Source organism: Eumetopias jubatus, unplaced genomic scaffold, assembly GCF_037043125.1.
Source record: "Eumetopias jubatus isolate StellerSeaLion01/CBP00866 unplaced genomic scaffold, mEumJub1_p1.0 scaffold_11, whole genome shotgun sequence".
Lineage (NCBI taxonomy): Eukaryota > Metazoa > Chordata > Mammalia > Carnivora > Otariidae > Eumetopias > Eumetopias jubatus.
Window position 1 is genome coordinate 101,234,194 of NW_028274817.1, and position 23,708 is coordinate 101,257,901.

A 23,708-nucleotide genomic window follows, 5' to 3' on the forward strand; every position below is an offset into this window, starting at 1 on the left:
CCTCCATTCCCCATTTTACAACCTGGTATTTTATTGACAAAAACTTGTGTTTTGCCATTTGTGAATAGAATAATGCATTTTAGTGACTGTATATTTACAACAAAATTTTCCTTTTAGCAACTGACAGTGTCATTTAGTGCCCAAATATCATGTGCGAAGAGTATGCTACATTATACTCAAGGTCATTTACATTTAAGTAAGATGTGATACCTAATGTTGGTGTATTTGAGATTTTGAGTTTTTGAACCCCTGCTGAAATAGCCAAATGTGTAGCAGAAGGAGCTAAAATGTTGAGATTTTATTTTATTTTTTTTTTAAGATTTTATTTATTTATTTGACAGAGAGAGACAGAGCAAGAACACAAGCAGGGGGAGTGGGAGAGGGAGAAGCAGGCTTCCCGCTGAGCAGGGAGCCCGATGTGGGACTCGATCCCAGGACCCTGGGATCATGACCTGAGCCGAAGGCAGACGCTTAACGACTGAGCCACCCAGGCGCCCAAGATTTTATTTTCATAACCTCAGATGAGTCAATTCAAATTACTAGATGGAAAGAACAAGTACCCAAGTACTTTATAGACAAATGACTGTGCACACGAGTAATTTTGATTTTTGAGGGGAAGAGGCGAGATCTCTTTTAGGTGTCAGAAACAGCAGGGACTATGAAACAATTGTGGCAACACTGAACCATTTGTATAATACAAATAATCAGGAAAAGGAGAAAGCAAGGGAAAAACTTAATTCAAGATGTGAATAAACACCTGAAGATGGTAAATACAGAACAACTAATTTCTTAGAGGACTATTCTGGCCATCCCATCCGAGTATAGGAAACACGACTACATGCTTTCTCAGCCAGACATTTCAGGGTGACAATGTTTGCAAGTGGAGAAAGGCCTTGCATTTGACATACACAAACAACAGCTTACCCACAGCATTGTAGAGAGGCTCTCCGGTTAACTTGTCCCAGACTACAGTGGTTTCCCTCTGGTTACTGACACCAATAGCTGGAAAGAGAAGATTAAACAGAAGGGAATACAAGTCAAACAAGTAGAAAACTACTTCAGGAGAATAATTCTCATGTGTTTTGTTTTGTTTTGTTTTTTTACAGGCATAACTAAACATAACAATTCGAGAAAACATCTGGCACTTTTATTGTGGTATTGAATATACTGTCTGTGAGTGGCTCCGGGAAAAGTAAATACCCACTGTCGAAATACCCACTGTCAAGTGCTTCTTTTTATTTCTGCAAAACTGCTTCCCACTTCACTATGAGCACATGGACAACATGGATTCAGATCAATATCTCCCAAATGAAAGGCTCCCAGGTTAGCTTATAAAAAAGGGAATGCACTAATTCCAAATTTACAATACCCAATTTATAATTCTTCGGAGACCAATAATCACCTCGTCCATTTATTTACGAATTGCTATAGGCAATTTCCGTCTGGGGGCATGCACGCGCACCTGCATTTTAAGAAAACAACTACAGATCAAATCCTTCGCGCTGGGCAACCTCCTACTGTGGTTCTTTAGAAATTGTTTTGTTTCCATATTGGAATATGTTCTAAGACATATGAATTTGAATAAGGCATAAATACAATATGTGATGGCATTTACATTATACTGACCTTCACATGACTCAAATGCTGTAGTTACAGTTATTTTAGGTAAAAATACTAATCCATTCCATTTTATTCAACAGCTTGATTCAGCTAAATCAGAGGTTCTCAGACTTGGCTGTACATTCGAATCAACTGGAGAGCTTTTAAAAAAAAAGTATCCGTGCCCAGGCCATGACCCAAACATTACAATTTAACAGACAGGGGTAGGAGCTGAACGTTAGTATTTTTCTTTAAAACTCCCCAAGTGATTCTACTGTGCAGCCTGGGTCAAACACACTGGCCTGAAGGATCGAACTCTCTTCTCTCAGAACGTAAGATGAGGACCGACTTTAAAGGCTATATAATCAATAACAGGTCTTCCACTTAAATTTCCCCCAAAACCATTCGTCACGTGACCATTCAGACAGAGCTTCCAGGGACAAAATACTCACTACCTCTCGAGGCAGACCAATCTTTATTCACAACTTTGTTATTTAAAAAAAAAAAAATCCTACAGATCTTAGCTGTAGTCTTTGGAGATACATGGAAGAAGGTTAATACTTCTACATGAGAGCCTTTCACAACCTTGAGGCAGCTATATTGTCCCCCGGGGTCTTCTCTTCCCATGTAAGCTAAACAGTCCAGTTTCCTTCCGCTACTCCCACCATATGGCATGGTTTATTTAGTTTTATTTTAAGTAATCCCTATGCCCAGCATGGGGCTCAAGTTCACAACCCCAAGATCAAGAGTCAGATGCTCTCCCGACTGAGCCAGCCAGGCACCCTTCCATGTGGCATGATTTAAAATCCCTTCACCACCCCTCCTAGGAACACACAATTTTGTCCATACTGTTCAAATTGTACACCCAGAATAAAACACAACAGGAATGTTCGGACCAGCACAGAGCTGAGGGGGACCAATAGTTCCTTGTTCTAAATAATCTTCTTTTTAAAGCTCAAAACAACAGTTTATTTTTAAAACAATACATCAAAATCTAAATAAAAAACATAATTACTTAGATTTTACTTTAAGGAGATTTTATGTGTAATAGAGAACAATGAAAACTGGCCTACGGAGAATGAGCAATATGTATTTTTTTGAGGTCTATAATTGACATTAGTTTCAGGTACATAACATGATTGGGTAGGTGTATACACTGTAAAGAGATCATAGGAAATCTAGTATCCTCCTGTCACCATACAAAGTTACATAACTTGCAATACAATATTGTTGACTATAGTCGCCATACTGTACAGTATATCCCCATGACTTATCTATTTTATGACTGGAGCTTGTATCTCATCCCCTTTCTCCCATTTTGCCCCCCTCCCACCCGCAAACACCACTCTGTTCTCTGCATCTATGAGTTTTGTTTGTGTTGTTTTTTAAAATTCCACATAAAAGTAAAGTCCTACAGTGTTTGTCTTCCTCTGTCTGACATTTCACTTAGCATACGCTTAAGGTCCATCCATGTTGTCACAAATGACAAGATTTCATTTTTTAATGGCTGAATAATATTCCATTGTATACTCCACTCATCCGTCAATGGACACTTTGGTTGCTCCTATCTTGGCTATTGTGAATAACTGCAATGAACATAAGGGTGTATCTATCTTTTCGAATTAGTGTTTTCATTTTCTTTGGATAAATACCCAAAAGTGGACTTGCTGGATCATGTGGTAGTTCTGTTTCTCCTTTCCTGAGGAACCTGCATACCGTTTTCCCCAGTGGCTGCACCAGTTTGCATTCCCACCAACAGTGCACGAGTGTTCCCCTTTCCTCCACGTCCTTGCCAACAGCTGTCACGGTCTTTTTGAGAACTGACATTCTGACAGGTGTGCTGGGATATTTCACTGTGGTTTGGATTTGTATTTCCCTGATAATGCGTGATGATGAGCATCTTTTCATATGCCGGTTGGCCATCTGTAGGACTTCTCTGGAAAAATGACATTTGGGTCCCGTGATCATTTTTTTAATCAGACTGTTTGCTATTGTGTTGTAGGAGTTCTTTGTAATTTTGGATATTAACCCTTTATCAGATATAGGATTTACAAATACATTTTCCCATTTAGTAGGCTGCCTATTTTGTTGATGGTTTCCTGTGCTGTGCAGAGGCTTTTTAGTTTAGTTTTTGATTACTGATTCAAACTCTGTGCTAATGTTTGGCCTATTCAGATTTTCTATTTCTTCATGATTCGGTCTGGGAAGATTGTAGGTTTCCAGGAATGTATCAGTTTCATCTAGGTTGTCCAACTTACTGACCTAGAATTGTTCATAGCATTCTCTTATGATGCTTTGTATTTCTTTGGTATCAGTTGTAACTTCCTCCCTTTCATTTCTTATTTATTTGAGCCCTTTTTTCCTTAGGGAGTCTAACAGTTTATCTAAATAACCTTTATCAAATGCAAATTTACTTACTAGAACACCTTTTCTAAAGGTATAAAGATGACTGACGGTCTACTTCAAGAAACTTAGAGTCACAGGGTAAAAGGAAGAGATTTGGGGGCATTTCCTTAAAAACAGAAGACACTAATGTTTGTAGGAATAAAGATGGAAGACCAAGGAGAATGTGCAGAAGGGGCAGGGGAGCTGGAAATCAATGGGACATGGTCTTGATTCTTGTAGTGACAAGAGGGGATGAGATTAATGCATAGGTGGAGGGAGGAGCCTCCAGAAGGACAGAAGGCTATTGCTTTCCTTGTGATGTGGGGAAGTGGGTAAGAGTTTTAGGTATTAAGTACAGGAATAGGAAATGAGGAATTAAGCCCTCAGAGCCTCAGTGTTCTCTGTGAAGTAGCACACAAGGTTATCTGCTCAAATGGGCTCAGGCAAAATAGGATCATGAGTTTGGGGCACTATTCAATTAGAGCTCAGGCTCTGAAGCCAGACTGTTAGGGTTCAAATTCGAATTCCTGTTTCCTAGCAGCATGATCCTGGATCTCAATCTGTTTTATCTTCTGTAAAACGGAGGTAATAGTTCCCACCTAACAGGGTGAGAATGAGGAATCCCTGAGTTAACGCGTACTACGACAGTGCCCGGCACATGGTAACTGCTTACTAAATGTTCCTTTTTGCTTCCATTCATTGTCATCAATATTATTATTTTTAAGTAATTAATTTATTTTAGAGAGAGAGAGAAAGCACGAGCAGGAGGGGCAGAGAGAGAGAGAGAGAGAGAGAGAGAGAGAGAGAGAGACTCTAGAGCAGACTCCACACTGAATGTGGAGCCCAACTCAGGGTCGATCCCACGACCATGAGATCATGACCTGAGCCGGAACTAAGAGTCGGTCACTTAACCGACTGCACCACCCAGGTGCCCCTCATTGTCATCAATATTATTGAGGAGAGGTTGGACTAATAGTTGCAGAGAATGGGACTGAGCTAAGCAGGACACATAAAGGAAGTGCCCAGGAGTACTGGGGGCACAACAGAGGCCAGAGAACTCAGTGGGACCTCAGCAATGGACTGCTAAATTGGAATACTGTGAACATGATAGTTTTAGTGACAACTTCACACTGTGGGATCACAATGAATTCATGGTCCAGTAGAATCTCCCATTCTTCCTCACTACATTAATTTTCCATCAACAGACCGGCGGGGCTCGCTTAGCTATAGTCTCTGAATCACTTTCCTCTGCCCTTTGGGTTACCCTTCTTTATTGGCTCATTTTAACTTATATTCAGAATATAATCTAGGGCTATTTTCTATCTGACTCATTGGTCACAGGTTCCTCCCTGACCACTCCTTCTTTCCCTTCTATCTTAATTCAGTTCCTTTGTGTGAAGTAAAATTGCTTTTCTTGCAGACAAAGTCCAGCAAGAGAGCTTCTCAGGGTTCTCCCGCAGCCATAAACATATCTCCATTACTGGTTTCTCCTCAGGGCACACAGGCCTTATAAGGTACCTCTGAACTTTTTCAGTGTTCCAACTTCTTGTCATTTTTACCCTGAAGTCCTCTGTATTTTTTTAAGATTTTCTTTTTTTTTTTTTTATGTGGAGCTTGAACTCACGGCCCTGAGATCATGAGTCACATGCTCTACCTCACTGAGCCAGCCAGGTACCCCTGTGTTTTGTTTTTAAAGAAAACTTTTCTAGGGCATCTGGGTGGCTCAGTCAGTTGAGCATCCGATTTCGGCTCAGGTCATGATCTCAGGGTTGTGAGATCGAGCCCCATGTTGGGCTCCCTGCTCAGCGGGGAATCTGCTTCTCTCCCTGTCCCTCTGCTCCTCCCCCCACTTGTGCTTAAAAAAAGAACAAAAACAAAATTTTACTAAATTCTACCTCTGAAACTAGTAATACAATATATGTTAATTAAGTTGAATTTAAATAAAAGATAAAAACAAAACAAAAACAGAACTTTTCTGACTGCTGATTCCAGCACCCATGCTTCTCTTAATAGTGCCTAATTTTCATTCCCTCTTTCTCAGAAGTACACATTGAGGTTCTGTAATTCTCCACCTTGGGTTTATCTCCCATTTAGGAGCATATGAGAAGTTACATGCATAAAGTATATATGATTTCCTGGCCCCACAGTCTTTTAGTTATAGATACTATCATCATTGACATATATAAAACCCAATGTAGTACACTGTATCTAGGAGGTTCATGCTTCACCTGTACATTCCTTCTCAAGAGGTATTTTTCTCAGCTATGAGCACTTCCAGTAAAATTAACTAGTTAAATGCTAACCTCAGAATCTCTGGTTCAATTTTGCTTAACATTGCCTGTGAAAAGTTATAATGACAGTTAAGAAAATATACTTAGAAAAAGCCTTTGGAAATACTACAGGGTGTTATAACTGTTGTTGGTAGAATTATGGACGGTAGGCATCCTTATTTAAAAATAAAATCAGGAGCACCTGGCCGGCTCAGTCAGTAGAGCATGCAACTCTTTGATCTTGGGGTCGTGAGTTCAAGCCCTGTGTTGGGCCTAGAGCCACTTCAAAAATTAATGAAAATAAAATCGTAACTTATAATTGGAACATGTTTTTAGGGGGAAAAAAAAAAAAACCAACCCTAAAATCACCCAAAGCGAAATAGTAAGAGCCCCGGAGGGAGACTCTGGGGCTACTAAAAATGCCACGTGGAAAGAGGTCTAAAGCTTTGTAAGAAAAACAGTCTCTGGAAAATGTGTGCTTGAGGCATCTTATAACAATTGGAAATGAGATGCACCACAGCTGGGAAGCTATTTTGGAGAATAAGATGTCTTTCTGAGACCCCCTGAGAGTAGATAGAAGACAGAAATATGTGTGGATATGTTTGGCAGGGCGAGGTAGTGGATGTGGGGGGTTTCCCTTTTCTCTAACAGTGTGGTAATGACTTTTGATACAAGAGAATTTAATCACTGAAAATTTTATGCTCTCGGTTTTTTTAATTCCTTTTTAAAGTAATCTCCATACTCAACCTGAGGCTCGAACTCACGACCCCAAGATCAAGAGTTGCATGCTCTACCAACTAAGCCAGCCAGGTGCACCTATGTTCTCAGGATTATAGCGGCGTATGTTGTGTTTTGCTTCTATCACATGAGGATGAATGAGGGTATCTGGAACTTTAATTCTTTATATACTCTGTAGCTCCTTCAGCCCAGTCACAGGCAAACAGAGCTTCCCAACTCTTTAAGGAAAGAAGCAGCCTATTTACTTGTCTTGGACTCCTGTGTGCGGTTGAGCTGGAGAGTGAACTTTAGTTTTGGTGACACTGTTCATCCAGACCTGAAATCCACAAAGTTTCTGGTGCAGGACAACTAACACCAATCAAACTAGAATTTGCAAAAGAAATACAACCAGCTAGGGGCACCTGGCTGACTCAATCAGGGAAGCATGTGACTTGATCTCAGGGTTGTGAGTTGGAGCCCCATGCTGGGTGCAGAGAGGTGTAGAGATTGCTTAAAAATAAAAATAAAATCTTTAAAAAAAAATAAATAAGGGACACCTGGGTGGCTCAGTCAGTTAACCATCTGCCTTCAGCTCAGGTCATGATCCCAGGGTCCTGGGATCAAGTCCCGCATCGGGCTCCCTGCTCAGCGGGGAGCCTGCTTTTCCCTCTCCCTCAGCCTGCCGCTCCCCCTGCTTGTGCTGTCACGCTCTCTCTCTCTGACAAATAAATAAAATCTTTAAAAATAAATAAATAAATAAAATCTTAAAAAAAATACAACCAGCTATGATAAACTCTTAATGATTTTTTAAAAGATTTTATTTATTTATTTGAGGGAGGGAGGGAGGGGGAGAGAGAGAGAGAGACAGAGAGACAGAGAGAGAGAGAGCGCGTGCGCACAAACAAGGAGAGGCAGAAGAAGAAGCAGGCTCCGGGCTGAGCAGGGAGCCCGACGCGGGGCTCATCATGACCTGAGCCGAAGGCACACGCTTAACCGGCTGAGTCACCCAGGCGCCCCTAAACTCTTAATGATTAACAGGTAAGACTATAAATAAATTGCTCTTCAGCTGGAAAATCTGATTTATTTGCTACACAGGAAGTAAAAAGTGAGGTGGTTTGAAAAACAAAAAGTGAAGTGGTCTGTGAAGTTACCAGTGTGGCTCAGGAAAATGAACACCGTTATCCAATAACAGACAGCTACCTGACCTCCAATAAGTCCTTTTCCCTCATTTGCAGCTAGGTTTAGGCTGCAAAAGCTGTGAGAACAATTCAAGGACACAACCAACCACCACTTTGATGCACGACTCATCTAAAACTTGTTGAATGCAGCTCTAAAAGAAGTCTGAAGCACTTCCACATAGATGTAGGGACAAACAAGGGTAGGATATTCCATTCATTTGTCATTGCATTATCACGTGTCTCCCTCACTTGGCTGTTAGCCGCACGACCCTATTCGTGCTCCATTGTTTCCCCAGCATAGCCAGCACGTGAAGTGTGCTGAATGAAAGGTTTTGATAACATTGTCTTTTTTTTTTTTGAAGGTGTATCCGTTTATTTGAGAGAGACAGAGAGCACAAGCAGGAGCGGCAGAGGGAGAGAGAATCCGAAGCAGATTCCCCGCTGAGCACAGAGCCTGAAGCAGGGCTCGATCCCACGACCCTGAGACCCCGACCAGAGCTGAAACCAAGAGTCCGACGCTTAAACAACTGTGACCCAGGTGCCCCTGGTCCAGTCTTTTTTAAGTAAGTTTTATTAATACAAATAGAGGAAAGTCTGAAAACAAATTCAAAGGTTCTCCTCAGCATCTCCACCAAAATAAATAAATAATCAAAGTTTCAACTCAGGAGTGTTGGTAAATCTCAGAGCCAACAGGATGTGAATCAAGGCACCCTCACCACCAACTGATGGCTGCCCTTATGTAGAGTCAAACTAGCTAAGAGGGCGCCTGGGTGGCTCAGTGGGTGGAGTCTGCTTGAGATTCTCCCTCTCCCTCTGCCCCTCCCCCTGCTCGTGCTCTCGCTCGCAAATAAATAAATCTTTAAAAACAATAAAACTACTTGGAATTCATAGGGATCTGTAATAATCTGACACTCTCAATTATTTCGGGGAGATTCTCTTTGTGACATGCTTTGATTCCAACCGCCCTCCCCCAGCTGTTCCCCAGTCTATCTGGGAGCTCCAGCAAAAACCCCAAGCATCATCTTTGACCCATCACTTCCCCTGACAGCACTACTCTATTACCCTGACTTCCCATCTATCAACTTCTGCCCCCTCTCTTCACCTCCCCCACTACCACTGTCAGTCAAGTCACCATCCTCTTTCTCAGGACTTCCACGGCAGCCTCTACACCGGTCTCCCTGTGTCCACACCCAGACCTACACGACTTCACCACACTGTAGTGAGGAAGTTGTCTTCAAACTGCAGGTCAGATCCTGTCATCCTGTCACCTTGCTTCAAACCTTCTCACGGCCGGCCCCCTGTAATACTAAGAATAACAACACCCAAACTCCTAACCATGGCTGACAAGGCCCCATCCGTTTCCCCGATTTCTGCTCCTACTGAAACCCCTGCTGCACCCCTGCCCTCACCCTTCTTTTACTCCACTTTTGACACGCTGGCCTTTTTCTGACCCAGAAACAGGCCAAGCGTGTTCCCACCTCAGGACCGTTGCACATGCTGCTTCCTTTTCCTCAAACATTCTTCTCCCAGCTATTTGCATGGTTGGCCCCCTTTGGCTTGTGAGACCTCGGCAAAAGTGTCACCTCCTCAGAGAGGCCTTCTCTAGCCATCTAAACTAAAGTAAGCCTCTCTAGGCACACCCTACTGTGTCACTCAGTTTCAGCTTCTGCATGGTACTTCTCAGTATCTGAGATCAGCTTGTATTTGTCTGCTCTTACTGTTGGGCTCACACCCACCGGAATAAAAGCGTCATGAGAACAGGGACCTTAATCTTCCCATTTATTGTTGCATCCTTGGTTCACAAAGAATTGCTTGCTACTGCACAGGCACTCGGTTATGTGCTGAATGAAGGAATGAGTGAATTTGATTGAGATAATCATACATGGAGAAAAATATTTTCTTAGAAATACCTTTTATGTTGGAAATATCAATATTGAGTTGTCCAAGTTTCTCACATGTTTTCTCTATACACTCATAGACAGACTGCAGAATCTCCTTAGGGTCTTGTTCCACCCATCTTTGAACAAAAGAATGTATCTGGTTAGTCCACAAGAAAGCAGTACAAATGTAATTTACTTCTCTAGAAATGTGCACTTATGAGGGTGTGGCTGGCGCATAAATCAAAGAAAATTACATTAGTAAAGGAAAGCATCGCCAATATTCTAAACAAATGATTTAAACAAAAGCCCATTTCCCTTACATTTTTCTTATTCTTCATATAGTAATTAATCATTTGAAAGAAGGCAAGTAATGACCGCAAGTAGCAGATACTCTACCTACTTTTAAATAATTTTTTCAAATTCAATAAGAAATGAGTTCCCCAATTCTTTATATCCTGTGGCTTTGATGAATTTTGATAAACCGTTCGCAGGCATTCACTAGTCACTAGCTATTTCTAAGTAGATTGAAATATATATATTACTCTTGGGATGGATGGACTGATTGATCTACTTATTTACTTATTTGTGTATGTACTTATTTATTTATGAAGCAAAATGAATTCTGAAAAGTCAAAGAAGTATACTAATCTCTTTTGCCATTTTTCTCCCGAACGATTTTGTGAGAATTTAGGGGAAAAAATTTAAGTTTCTTCCAGTAATTATTTCATGTAGACAAGGGCTTGCTCCCAGTTCTCAGACCCAATCCTGGTGCCATTTTGGTAAGGTACAAGGACCTCAGAAAGATCAAAGGCTCATAATAAATGACAAGGAAGAGAAATGTGGAAAAAACAAATGGCAATTGAGGAAAGCCACAAGTAGAAAGGACCCAAATTTTAAAAGTCCTACCCTACAATCTGCAAGTACAAGGGAATTCCAAATGCCTTTCTTCTTGGCCTTCCTTGAGCCTGACTGGCTTTCCTGAGCTTTGAGTCGTCTCTAAATTCTTTTTCTAAAAACCTAATCTCCTTCCACATATTTCTAACTTCAGTCCCTTCAAGACCCAGGTGCTTTCTCTCCAAACTGCACTGGGATTAGGTCTGTGGACAGTCATTCTAATGCTAGTACCACATCAATAGCTTTTATTATTAAAGTAATTCTCTAAAATGCAGGAGATCATTTTTCATGGAAAGAAAATACCAAAACTTGGTAGGGCATCAAGTTTTTTTTTCTTTCTTAAATTGAATTAAATTTTAAAGTAAAACAAAACAGATTAAAAGTATACAATTTGTTGAATTTTAACAAATGTATGTGTCCATCCAACCAACACCCCACTCAAGATATAGAATTATTCCTGTCACTCCTGAAAGTTCTTTCATGCCTCTTTCCAAGTCAATCACATACTCCACAGGCAACCGATTTTTGGGTTTCTATCATCTTCGATTACTTTCGTCTCTTCTTATTATCTCAGACATAGCCATGTAGTATGTACTCCTTTGTGTTCAGCTTTTTTCATGTTTCATGGTATTAATACGACTCAACCATGTTGTTGCACGCATCACTTCATGTTTTAAAATCTGCCTCATGGTATTTCACGGTTATTCATTCTATGATGACCGACATTTGGGTTGTTTCCAGTTTGGGCTATTATGAATAAAGCTTCTATAGACATTCATGTATGTCTTTCTACAGCCATATGCTTTCTTCTTTCATTTCCCTTGGATAAATTCCTAAGAGCAGAACCTGCAGATACATGGCTGATTTCCTAAGAAACTGCCACAGTTTTTCGAAGTGGGTGTATCATAAACATCATTAAATTTTAAATAATATACTTAACATCCTATTCAATTACAACTAACTACATATGCACATTATTCCCAAGAAGGATGACTTTAGCATTCGATGGTAAGAGATGTGAATGCTTATACTCCAATCAGCAAAGCAGTGTTCACCAAGGATGGACACAGAACTAAATGCCTTCAAAGTCACTGTGGAATTTCCGATATTTAATACTCCTTTGCCTTACTACTTTATTATCCCTTCCTTTCCTGTCACTGAATTCCCAAGCCATCAATCACCCACGTGTTTTTGCTGAGCCACCAAGGTATTGTTTCTTTCCTTGACTAAAAACCTATCTCTCGAGTCTTCTCAGGAGGGGTTTGGTGAAGTTTGCTTTACAAGGCCAGAGGGCTGGTAAGGGGAGATGGATTAATAAAAAACATGAGGTATCTTTTACATATTAAATCAGGAAACGTACCCTTCTCTTGGAAACTCTTGTTTTATTTCCACTTGATGATGACTAAGTAGTTCAGCTGTTTTTGAATTGAAAACCTGAAAAACATATTGCAACGTTAGGGTGAAAATGCATGTAGAGAGCAAAGGTGTTCAAAGCTATTCAGCAGCTTAAGTTCTCAGTCACTGACAGAAAAAGTCCGATCAGATGAAATGCCACACAGGATGTTTTACCTTCTCTTCTGATAGAATCACGATAAAGAGAAATCTATTGAACGTGAAGCTAAAGGGACAATTCCTTATTCTTTAAAACAACAACAACAACAACAACAAAAAGACTGGCTCCAGGTGTAGAAAATTGAATACATCAAGCAATTAATAGCACGGATCTCAAGGGAGAAAGGAAAACCAAGAATAAGAGAGAGGCGGCAAAATGCTGATGATAATGGTGTAAGGTTCCATTCTGCTTCCATCTTGGATATAGAGACACAAAGAGTCATAGATGCCCAGGCAGAGAAGGGCACTGCATAAATTCTTTCAGAGGGAAGTGCAGCAATGCATCTAGCTCTTTTAAAGGTAAGCAGAACCCTATCAACAAGGGGAAAAGTGTTTCCTGCCATCCATCCGGCTGAGTGTGCTCCCTGTGACATATAGTGTCATGGATTGTTGACTTTTGGTATAAAACATTTAAACCAATGGATGAAAGCTACCAAAGAAGTGCTCTACAATCCTCTACAATTTTACTACTACTAAAACAATACTTAAAAAAAAAAAAAAAACAGGGTGACTGGGTGGCTCAGTCAGTTAAGCATCTGCCTTTGGCTCAGGTCATGATCCCAGGGTCCTGGGATTGAGTCCCACATCAGGCTCCCTGCTCAGTGGGGAGCCTGCTTCTCCCTCTGCCTCTGCCTCTCTCTCTCTCTCTGTCTCTCATGAATAAATAAATAAAATCTTAAAAAAAAACTTAGCCACCCTTTCTCATAGACATTCTTTTTCACCTGTGTGTACGTATACTTGAGTACCAAAGTCCTTAGGCTTTCAGAGTCAGGATTCATATTTTAATTAAACTCAATTTCTGAAATCACTGTAATTACAGTGGTAAAGTTACATCCAATTAGGTAAGAAAGTGTGTCCATGGCTAGGTTTCCTGTGGGAGAAAATTACCTGCTCAATGCAGTCTGTGAAAAGGAAAGTAAGAAGAGAAAACACACCATGAGCGGCTGCCGCCCTCCCTCCCCAGCACACTATCTCCCTTTCGGGAGGAAGTGATAAATATAATGAACGCAAGAAGGTAAAGTCTCAAGTCCTTGGAGGAGATAAAGTATCTTACAAGTCAAAGGTTAACTTGACATGTCGTAAATAAAAGGCACTTGACAGAACCCCAAATAATATCCCCCTAATTTATTTATTTATTTTTAAAGATTTTATTTATTTATTTGACAGAGAGAGACACAGCGAGAGAGGGAACACAAGCAGGGGGAGTGGCAGAGGGAGAAGCAGGCCCTCCCCGCAGAGCAGGGAGCCCGATGCGGGGCTCGATCCCAGGACCCCGGGACCATGACCTGAGCCAAAGGCAGACGCTTAACGACTGAGCGACCCCGGTGCCCTCCCCCAATTTACAACTTAGCATTGGGGTGTATCTCTAGGATGTTCACTCCATTTGTCCTATTTTTAATTATCGCTAGGGCCTAGAATAGTGCCTGGCATAGGGCTGACAATAAATATTTGTTGAATGTCTGAAAGAAATATGGTCTACCAGATACTTTTTGGGAGAAAAATTATCAAATCAAATGAGAAATGGTTATGTGACAGAAAATCTCTAATAGGAAACCACAGTTGTATTATTTTTATCCATACTACTTCTGCGCCCAGGGTCTACTCACAAATCCCCAAAGGACTCTGAGTTAAGAGACAAGGTGTCCCTTGTCGGCTGGATTCATAAACACCTCAATAGCAGACCTGGAGTAGGATCCCTGTTCCATCATCTAGTAGTTTTTACTAGGCTAACTTCAGGACCCTTATACTAATAATGGATTTGTAGGCCTTTGGAATAGGCAGAGAAAAGGGAAGAAGTTTGGTAAATTCCATTTGGCTTATTAGACCATGATGCTGGTGATCACACAGCATTTGGATGTAACAGGATGGAGCCTGGACCTCCTTACTTTTTCAGAGTTCTGAAACTGTGCAGAATATAGACACCACCTTTAGAGGTTTAGGAGCTGACCCTGTGCAACACTTCCAAGTTTATGGGACACTTTCTAGGTATTTTTAGAATCATCAACTTTCCTACTGCAGCACTGTCCAACATAATGCAAACCACTTATGTAATTTTAAGTTTTTTCATAAAAAAAAAAAACAGTGAAAAGAGGCAGGTGAAATTAATTTTATTAATGTTTTATTTAGGCCAATATACCTAAAAAAATTATCATTCTGACATGTGATCAACAGCAAAAACTATTAATGAGACCTGCTACTTTCTTTCGAAGTAAGTCTTTGAAATCTGGTATATATTTTATGGTTACGGTCCATCTCAATTTGGACTAACCACATCAAAAGTGGTCAATAGCCACATGTGGCTAGCAGCTATTGTACAGGACAGTGAAGTTCTGCAGTACTGTTTTTCTTGTACATCCAGGTTCCTGTGAAGAGTCTTAATGGCTGTCCATTTGTCTGCAGATGGACAAATGTACAGAGAAGGCTAACGATGCTTCCACAATACTTTCTGCCTGGAGGGTTACGAACTCTATATGAGAGCACAGTGCCCAGTAGCGAGAATGGTAGTCTGATGTTTTCCAGCAGATTTCAAAAGCCACTGTCAACTAGAGATGGCGGTGGCTATATAGTTTTATAAAAGTTCTAGCATGCTCATTGTTTAAAACTCATTAGGTGGCAAAGGAGAAAGACCTCAAAATTACACAGAGGTTCCTCACTTTTTTCTCCCTTTTCAGATTTGAAATTCACCAAATGTAAAAGTCAGTTAAAACTTCAGATGCACAACAGCACAGAATCGAAGGCTCTCTTTAAGAAAATTAATTAAAAGGCATATTTGAAGGCACAAGGAGTCTATGCTTCTTGGAAGAGATCTTTGGGATCCTGTGGGCCAGCATTTTCAAAATGTGCTCCTTGCATCTCCAGGACCCTTCAGATGCTGGGAAGGAGGGACAGGGAGCTCCAGCTGAGCCTCTGGGCCACGCCATACCTCAGAGTTCACATTTTATCGATTTTAGCTTCCAGATTTAGGCCCTTTCAGAAAAGAGCTTAACAATGGAGTCCTATGGTAAAAAACAAATGATTACACAAACTGAAACCCATGGCCCTAATGTAATGCTCTCATACATTCCAAAGTGAGCTCCAGAAGACTGGATAATACTCACAAACAGGACTAAACTCTTAAGTTTTCTGAATGCCAGTTCCGTGCTTTTCCAGTACAAAACCATGCTAATATGAATTATGATCTTTTCATCCTCCATTAAGTGGCAGCAAATATGGAGTTTTAGGACATAAAAGGAGAAAGGACACCTCACCCAGACTCGTGGGAGTCAGAGAGAGGGGCTATCAAAAGAGGAAAGCTCTAGGCTAAGACTTAAGGTGGACTGGAAGGGGGTGCGTGTGGGCCTGGGAAGGGATGGGAGGCGAGGCTGAGGTGGGGGGGGGGGCAGCTACCACGTGTGTGGGGGGGTCCAGGTGAGAAAGCTGAGGGCTGCAGTCAGAGGGGGAGCAGCAGTGAGAAGCTGAAGTGCATCGCTGAGAGAGATTTAATTTAGGATATAAGCAATTAGATGCATCAAGGGCTTGAAGGGGGAGGAGTAAAGGAAAAGGAGGGACATTCAATGGATGACGGGACAGGCTGGCAGAGGCAGTGTTTACAAGACACGGGATAGGGTAGGAATGGTCGTTGTGGCACACAAAGGGGTTAAGGAGATCGCAGAGTTCATTTTAGATAATGTGTTGTTTGGGGTGTTATTCAGGCATAGACGTAGAGATGCCCAGTGGGCAGTTGCTTATGTTGTAGGTCATCAGCTTAAAGAAGGAGATCTGTTCAGGTCACAAACCTGGAACTAGTAGATAGGTAAGTCCTGGAGATCTAACACACAGCATAGTGATTAGAGCCAACAACATTGTATTATAAACTTCAAAGTTGCCAAGAGACTAGATCTTAATTGTTCCCACCACGAAAAAGAAATGATAACTCTGTGACATGATAGAGGTATTAATGCGACTGTAGTCATTGTATTACAATACATATGGATCAAACAACACCTTGTATACCTTAAACTTATGCTATGTTATATGTTGGTTATATTTTAATTTTAAAGAGAGAGAGAGATCTGTTTGCAGAATTTTGTGTTGGGCAGAGAGGCAGATGAGAACTTCACGCTTGGTGTAACACGGAGGCAAAGAGCACTGGCCTGGGATGCACACAGAGCTGGGGGTGCGGGGTCAAGCTCCAGTCCTGCTCACATCAGCGGTTTGACTTTAACTTTTCTGAACCTTGACTTTTCCAGCTGTCAAAGGATTAAATGGAAGAATTTATGGAAAGTATTTCACACAGGGCAGGCACACAGTATGCATCCAAATGATGAGACCACTGCTGGTGCTGCCATGACTATTTTCATTACTGTTACTGCTGTGGTTTTTTGTTTGTTTTTCAAGATTTTAATTTATTTGTTTGACACGGAGAGAGAAAGCACAAGCAGGGGGGGAGCGGCAGGCAGTGGGAGAGGGGGAAGCAGGCTTCCCGCTGAGCGGGGAGCCCAATGCGGGGCTCGATCCCAGGACCCTGGGATCATGACCTGAGCCGAAGGCAGTCACTTAAGGACTGAGCCACCCAGGCACCCCCGTTACTGCTGTTACTACCACCAGCCGACAGCATGACTGACTGGTGGTAGTGAGGGTTCAAAGCCACCCGTGCTATATTCATCTCTAAGCCCAAATCACTTATCAGTTCTAGACCGTTTTATGGGGAGGGCAATTACAAACTGAAGAGAGGTTAAAAGAAAAGGGAATCGCGACCATCTAAGTTCTGAATGATACTGAAGGGACACCTGGGTGGCTCAGTTAAGCGCTGGACTCTTGTTTTCAGCTCAAGTCATGATCTGAGGGTCCTGGGATGGAGTCCATTGCAACGGGCTCCCTGTTTCACGGGGAGTCTGCTTCAGATTCTTTCTGCCTCCCTCTCCCTCCCCCTCTGCTCCTCCCCCATTCCTGTGTGCACACATGTGTGTGCATGCGTGCGCGCGCTCTCTCTCAAGAAATAAAATCTTAAAAATAAAAAAAAAAAAACAAAGAAAGAAGTGAATGTAGGAAAGGAATTTAGCAGTGCAGGTACACAGCACACACCCCCAAAATGTCATCACTACTGCTGCTGCTACTACTAATGCTTATTATTATTATTATTATTATTATTATTATTATTAGGGCTACTACTACTATTACCTTCAAGTGGTAGAATAGTCACCAGCTCTCTAGTCACCACTAAGCCTAATTCATGACTCAATTCCAGCTTTAGGGAGAGGGATGGCTTAAAAAGCAAAGATGCAAGGAAAATTGTCTTTATAAAAAACTATTTAAGAAGGACTTTCTGAAACAATGCAGGCCTTCCTTGTCTTAGAAGGAGACCAGTAAAGAAACGACATGCTGTCCTGACTAAGAAACTGTCCCTTGGGGTTCCAAAATGAATTCACTTATCCTTGCTCACTCATCCTATGACTAATTCAGCCAGCCCATCATAAACATGCACATTCATTTCCCTCCTCACGTGATTTCCCCACTAGCCTACGCTTTTACACCACACTCAGCTTCACTATGTGACAAAACATTTTTCAGGAATGTAAACTCCCTCTAGAACTCTATGATACTACATAAATTTGAATGACCTAAAATAAAAATACTAGCTACAAATATATCACATTGACAACTTGACCACAAAAGGCACATTGGCATCTTCCAACAAGCTACAAAAGTAAGAAAAACATGGCAAATGACATATTTTTCTTAAAAAATGAAACCATATTAAAAAGCATATACTATATCTAACACAGCTATGGTTCCCAAATTAGACTTTTTCCAAGACTCCACAAATTTTACCCTTCCTAAGTCTTCCAATCCTAGAGTTCTAGTCAACACATGTGAAGGGCTCGGCTGTCATCATGTAATGAGCACCCACTACATGCGAGGTGCTGTGTTAGGCTTTGGGGAGGAAAAACCAGATACTGTCCTGCCCTCTACGGAGCTCAAAATTGAAAGCTCTTAACATGCAATGTTTATGGGAGACAAGAGAACTAGTAGTATAGGGGGGTGGCAGCCTGTGATGAGATAAGTGTTCTTGCCATTTGCGTAAGGTGATGGGCTAGAAAATAAGCCAACCTAGTGGAAAAAAGAAAACACAAAAGAAATACAACTGCAGTGATCACAACAGTGGCCTCATTCCGCCTAGGAGCCAGATTAGTTTTTACCAAATTTACTGTTCATTAGTTCCCGGCCCCTCATGGGTGCTTAATGAATATGTGTCAAATAAAAGAAGGAAAGCGGAGGGGCGCCTGGGTGGCTCAGATGGTTGGGCGTCTGCCTTCGGCTCGGGTCATGATCCCGGGGTCCTGGGATTGAGTCCCGCATCGGGCTCCCTGCTCAGTGGGAGCCTGCTTCTCCCTCTGCCTCTCTCTCTCTCTCTCTCTCTCTCTGTCTCTCATGAATAAATAAATAAAAATCTTAAAAAAAAAAAAAAAAGGAAAGCGGAAATCCGTCCCTAAGCCTTACGAGATCTCGAAGTATGATGGAACAACTGGGGCCAAGACAATGATTCCGGCCACAGCAAGCACAGAACTACAGTTTGAGCCATGCTTTGGAGATGCTGGCTATTGGAACAAAATGGTTGTGCAACCATTATCCATGGTGACTACACCTGAGCCCTGCCCAGGACCCATTGAATCTGAGTCACAAGATGATCAAAACCAGCAAGACTTATTCAAAGACGATGTTTTGTTTTGACATATTGCGAAACCAATGTTTGCATATGTTTTTCTTGGTGAAGATTCATCTGTGATTGTAATCAGAACAGACACCTGAAAGGTGGGTAAGTGGCCTTCCCCAGCCAGGAAGCCTAGGGCAGGAATTAGGAGGACCGGCTTCCGAATGTCACAGACCTGGCCTTGAATCCTAGTTCCACTGGTTACTCTGTGACCTTGGGCACCATCTTCAGCACAGTCCAATCACCTAGGGAAAGGAACTTAATAATACTACCTACAACACGGTTGTTAGGAGGATTAAATGAGATAATGCTGGAAAAAATCCTCAACTGCTGCATCCAACACATTTCAAGTCACAACACATTCCAAGCCTTTGCTTTTTGTAACATCCAGCTTAATGGGGGAAAAACAAAGTTACCAAATTAAAGAAGGAAGTTGACTGTTTCAAGTGAAACTTTGGTCTTCTAAAGAAATGGCCCCTCCTTAAAACCTGTTACACTGATTCTTTTTCCAAGAAGTTCCTATTCTGTAATCTGAGTAATCATGTGCCAACCCCAGTTCACTTTCCTATCAGACAAGTATGAAATTTTTCCTTTGGCACAAAGCCTACGCATAGGGTGCAGGGGGGACTCTGACAACTAGAAATGAGCATGTTCTAAAATGGCAGGTCTACTACTAAAATAGAAGAAATTAAATAATCAAACATACCCAAGTCAGGAAGTTTTAAGATTTTTTAGCAAGGTTAAAAAAAAACAACAACCTGGAATCAAAATTCAGTTAACCTATTAAAGAGAAATAAACATCTATTCGATAACTATGTAGCAAGAGCTCCCTGCAGACAAAACATGCATTCATTTGCTGTGTTGACCAAGATGTTTCAAGGAATACAGAGACCTAGACTTCAAAAGAGGTCTCTGCTCCAAAGTACAGGCATGTAATTATAATACAGAGCAGTGATAAGAGCTAGGACTAGAGGTGTAAGAAAAGTAGTATAGGAAGAGGTGGAAATTCCAAAGGTTTGAGGAAGACCTGCTAGGAGATGGCAGTTGAGGCATTATTTGGAATTTCAAGCAGCAGATCTGGGGAACAGGGGAGGAGGCAATTCGCTCGGATGAAAGAGCATGAATAAAGAAATCTTGTGTCCATCATGGGAGAAAGCTAACATTGTTAGCGCTGAAAAAGGAAGAAGAAAGCTTGCAGAGGTTATGGGTCTTGTAAAAGTCGAATGAGGTATGCAAATTTAATGAATAATGGTCAGGAAATTATTCAAACACCTTTAACTTTATAAGGTTCCTTATGACAGTTCATATCCCCGTATTCTTTCCTGAGAAGGTAAGCAATGAGTTTTGAGTCATAATTATAACACGGAACAAAACGACTGGAACAATTCCTGGGAATCACCTTGGGATTGAAGCACTTATTCGGCAAATCTATTATCTGCATTTTGCAGGGAGTGGTTTAGCAACCACTTTCCTTATAACCAAAGAAGAAAACACCTCGCTGAACTGTTCCTAAGTTCTGTTTGACTTCACACATGATCTCTAAGTCTTTTATGTACCTGTGAGGCATGCTTTCATAGTTGTTTCTCAAAAAGCAGAAAACTTAATCGATCAACTTTTATGCATCATTCTATAAGCAGGATGGGAATCTTCTGAATTTGCCACCTTAGCTTACTCAATGGGATCATGCCATAACAGAGCCCAGTAAAGAGAACCCAACTTCGGGGGGGCTTGTGTTGTTCACGTCACACACTGAACAAATGAGTGTGATAACATGAAGTTGATGAATTCTTCCCCTACCAATGCAGAAAGATGCCTCTTGGGCAGAAGAATCTGAGGAACAACCTGCAGTAGATAAAGAAGATTGCGGGCTACATGGACAGCAAGAGTGAAGAGTCAAAAGGAAGACAAGCACAGTAAGGCTGGCTCCTAAAAAGGAAGCCTACAAAGTTATGAAATACTTTACCCATATTCACAGAGGGCAAAAGCCATATAAACTTGAGAACAATCGCCATGTTGAATTTGGCCCCCACCGTGCTTTATGAACTAGTTGCCAACATTTAAGAATAGAAGGATTTCACTGAAAACTCTAGACTATCAGCTTTTCTTAAGGAATTGGAACATCTGGCAACACTGGGCTGGTGTTCCTGCTTGGCAACTGTAGGCTGTCCCCTTGGCCTGAGTCTGCTCTCCAACTTCTACCTGGCTGGAGCCTGCGGGCATTTGTGTGGGCAATTCTTGAATAGGATTTCAAAAGTTAACCCACAGTTAACACACATGTCTTAATGGTCTTTCTTAATTTGGGGAGATGGTAATGATGATTGTGTATTTTATATATTAATCAAATCCAGTTACACAGACTATCTTACTTATGATTCAGGATTACTTTACAAACAATTATATGAAAATAAGACAAAGTGAAACCTGCCCTGGGTGATCAAAAGATAAGCAATGTAAGAGACAGTAGAACTACAGCTTGGCAGCTCAAACCAGGGTAAGTCATTAAAGAAGATTCAAACTAAAATTGGACTGAAAGCTTTTCACTTTATACAAGAGAGACAAGTATCAAAATGAAGGCACAAATGCAGGTTTTAGTCAAGTGGTCAGCTCAACAGGACTTGGAAAAAAACGTATAAACTTTATATATAATGTATACATATATGTACATATATAAATAGTGCACGAAAAAATGATTTGAAGACAGAGCTAAATAATCATTCAATAATTACATCAACCTGTCAAGTGAGTCAAATGTCCCCTGAAAGCTTGAGTTCTTAACCATTTATTTAAATTACTTGTAAATTATCTTACTAAATTCGGTGTGTATCAGTTTAAGAGCAAGTTTCCTAATTGCACAAAACATATTAATAAGCAGAGTCCCTTAAATAGCACTCCGTTGTGATAAAACTGCTGTCATCCATGGTAAATAAAAAGAGAAACAGAATTTTCCCGTCACTTTATGCTGTGAAGCACGGAGAAAACCATCTGTTTGTAACCCGCAAAGTATCCAGAACTGAAATTTTCGAGTCTCCGAAATTAAGTAAAGATGCTGGTAAAAGCAGTGTAGTGTGACTTTTTCCTAATGTGTTCAGCGCCCCCCCACACACCCCCACCCCACCACGCCGGCATTCCACCTTCTGCAATTTCTGTGGGAGAGGATGACAACGCATCATCACGCCAATACTATATTCGTTTTACTGCTCCAAAGGACGCTGTGTTAGGCTACCAAAGCCGTGACACAGCTTTCGCCCCATCCAAGGACGTCCTGCGCCCCGCAGGCCAAACGCTCCTGGGGAAGCCCGCAGTAGCGGTCAATGTGGCCACCTGTCCCTGGCTGCAGGCGGGCCGCTCTGCACGGATGCTCGGCGAGTCCCAGCTCCCTTTGGGGGTGGAGTCCCCTATTAGTAGGTGACCCGGCTCCACCACCAAGGCCGGGGCTGCTCAACTCGGCCGCGGGGGTCGCGAGAGGCCGAGGTCCCCCAGGCCCACGCAGGGCAGCTCCAGCGTGGCAGGTCCCGCTCTGGGGGCCTTGGCCTCCACCCTTTGCCTAGCTACCGGGGGCCCGGGGTCGGAGAAGGCTCAGGATGGGGACTCGACAGCCAGCCCCGAGGTCCCTGGGCTCCCGCCTCGGCTCAGCGCCTCCTCAAATGTCACCCTGGGCTCACCAAAAAGCGCGTTGAGCTGGTGCCCTGGTCCACTGCCCCCACCAATGGCCCCAAAACTGCTTTCTTCGCGGCTGCCATGAAACCAGCTTCGGGTCAGCGGGCTATCGCGGCCCGTTTCCCGGGTGACGGCGGCGGGCGGGGGAGGGGCAGGCGGCGAGCCGGTAAGGCGAGACAGCGTGCGAGGGCAGAACGCTCGGACCGCGCTCCAGGCAGCCCCTTTACCCGCGCGGAACCTTCTCACCCCGCCCCTCCGACCCAGGCCCCGCCCCCAAACGCGTTCCCCACGACTCCGGGGGCGTGGCGGGGGGGGGGCGCTGCCTGCTGGGCCAGCCAATTAGCGAACGCGGAAAGAGGCGGAACGTTCCGACAATCAGAGGGCGGTGAGACGTCACGGGGGCGGGGCCTGGGCGCGGCGGAGGCGGTGGCCCGCGCAGCAAGGTCACGTGGGCTCCTGCGACCCGGCGGCCGAGCCATCCAGCTGCTGGGCCGAGGGCGGAGGCGGGTGCTATCCTTTAGCTGGGAGCGCTGCTGGCCGGTGAAAAGGGCACAACTCCCAACCCGCGCCCTGGGGCTTCCTCCCGCGAATGGGTCCCAGAGTCCAGAACTGCTGGTTCCTCTGGTGGGCTGTGAATCGCTCTTAAGACTGACCTGGTCAGGCCTTCCCGCGCTTCCCACGCCCCGCCCACCTCCCCTCTCCTTGCCCTGAATAATTCCCCGTGCGGGAACTGGCCCAATGTAGTGTGACATCTGGGAGCACGGCGAATCCCCATCTTTGTATGCTTTTCAGGGACGAGGAACGCGGAAGTTCTTTCGGTTTAGCA

At 42.7% G+C, this 23,708-nt stretch overlaps 1 protein-coding gene across 4 annotated transcripts in view; it reads right to left on the minus strand.

Moving 5' to 3' along the window:
* GK (glycerol kinase) overlaps window positions 1-23,082 on the minus strand; it is a 73,340-nt gene extending 50,258 nt beyond the window's left edge. For 2 of the 4 annotated variants that reach the window (XM_088028844.1, XM_088028843.1), the window contains exons 1-4: window positions 22,888-23,082; window positions 12,284-12,357; window positions 10,060-10,166; window positions 925-1,002 (exon numbers count right to left, since the gene is read on the minus strand). In XM_088028844.1, the coding sequence (XP_087884970.1) occupies window positions 925-1,002; window positions 10,060-10,166; window positions 12,284-12,357; window positions 22,888-22,965 (337 nt within the window). In that variant the 5' untranslated portion in view covers window positions 22,966-23,082. The remainder of the gene's footprint in view (window positions 1-924; window positions 1,003-10,059; window positions 10,167-12,283; window positions 12,358-22,887) is intronic. The other 2 variants (XM_088028846.1, XM_088028845.1) reach the window with 1 other exon arrangement.
* Between the last annotated feature and the right edge of the window lie 626 nt (window positions 23,083-23,708).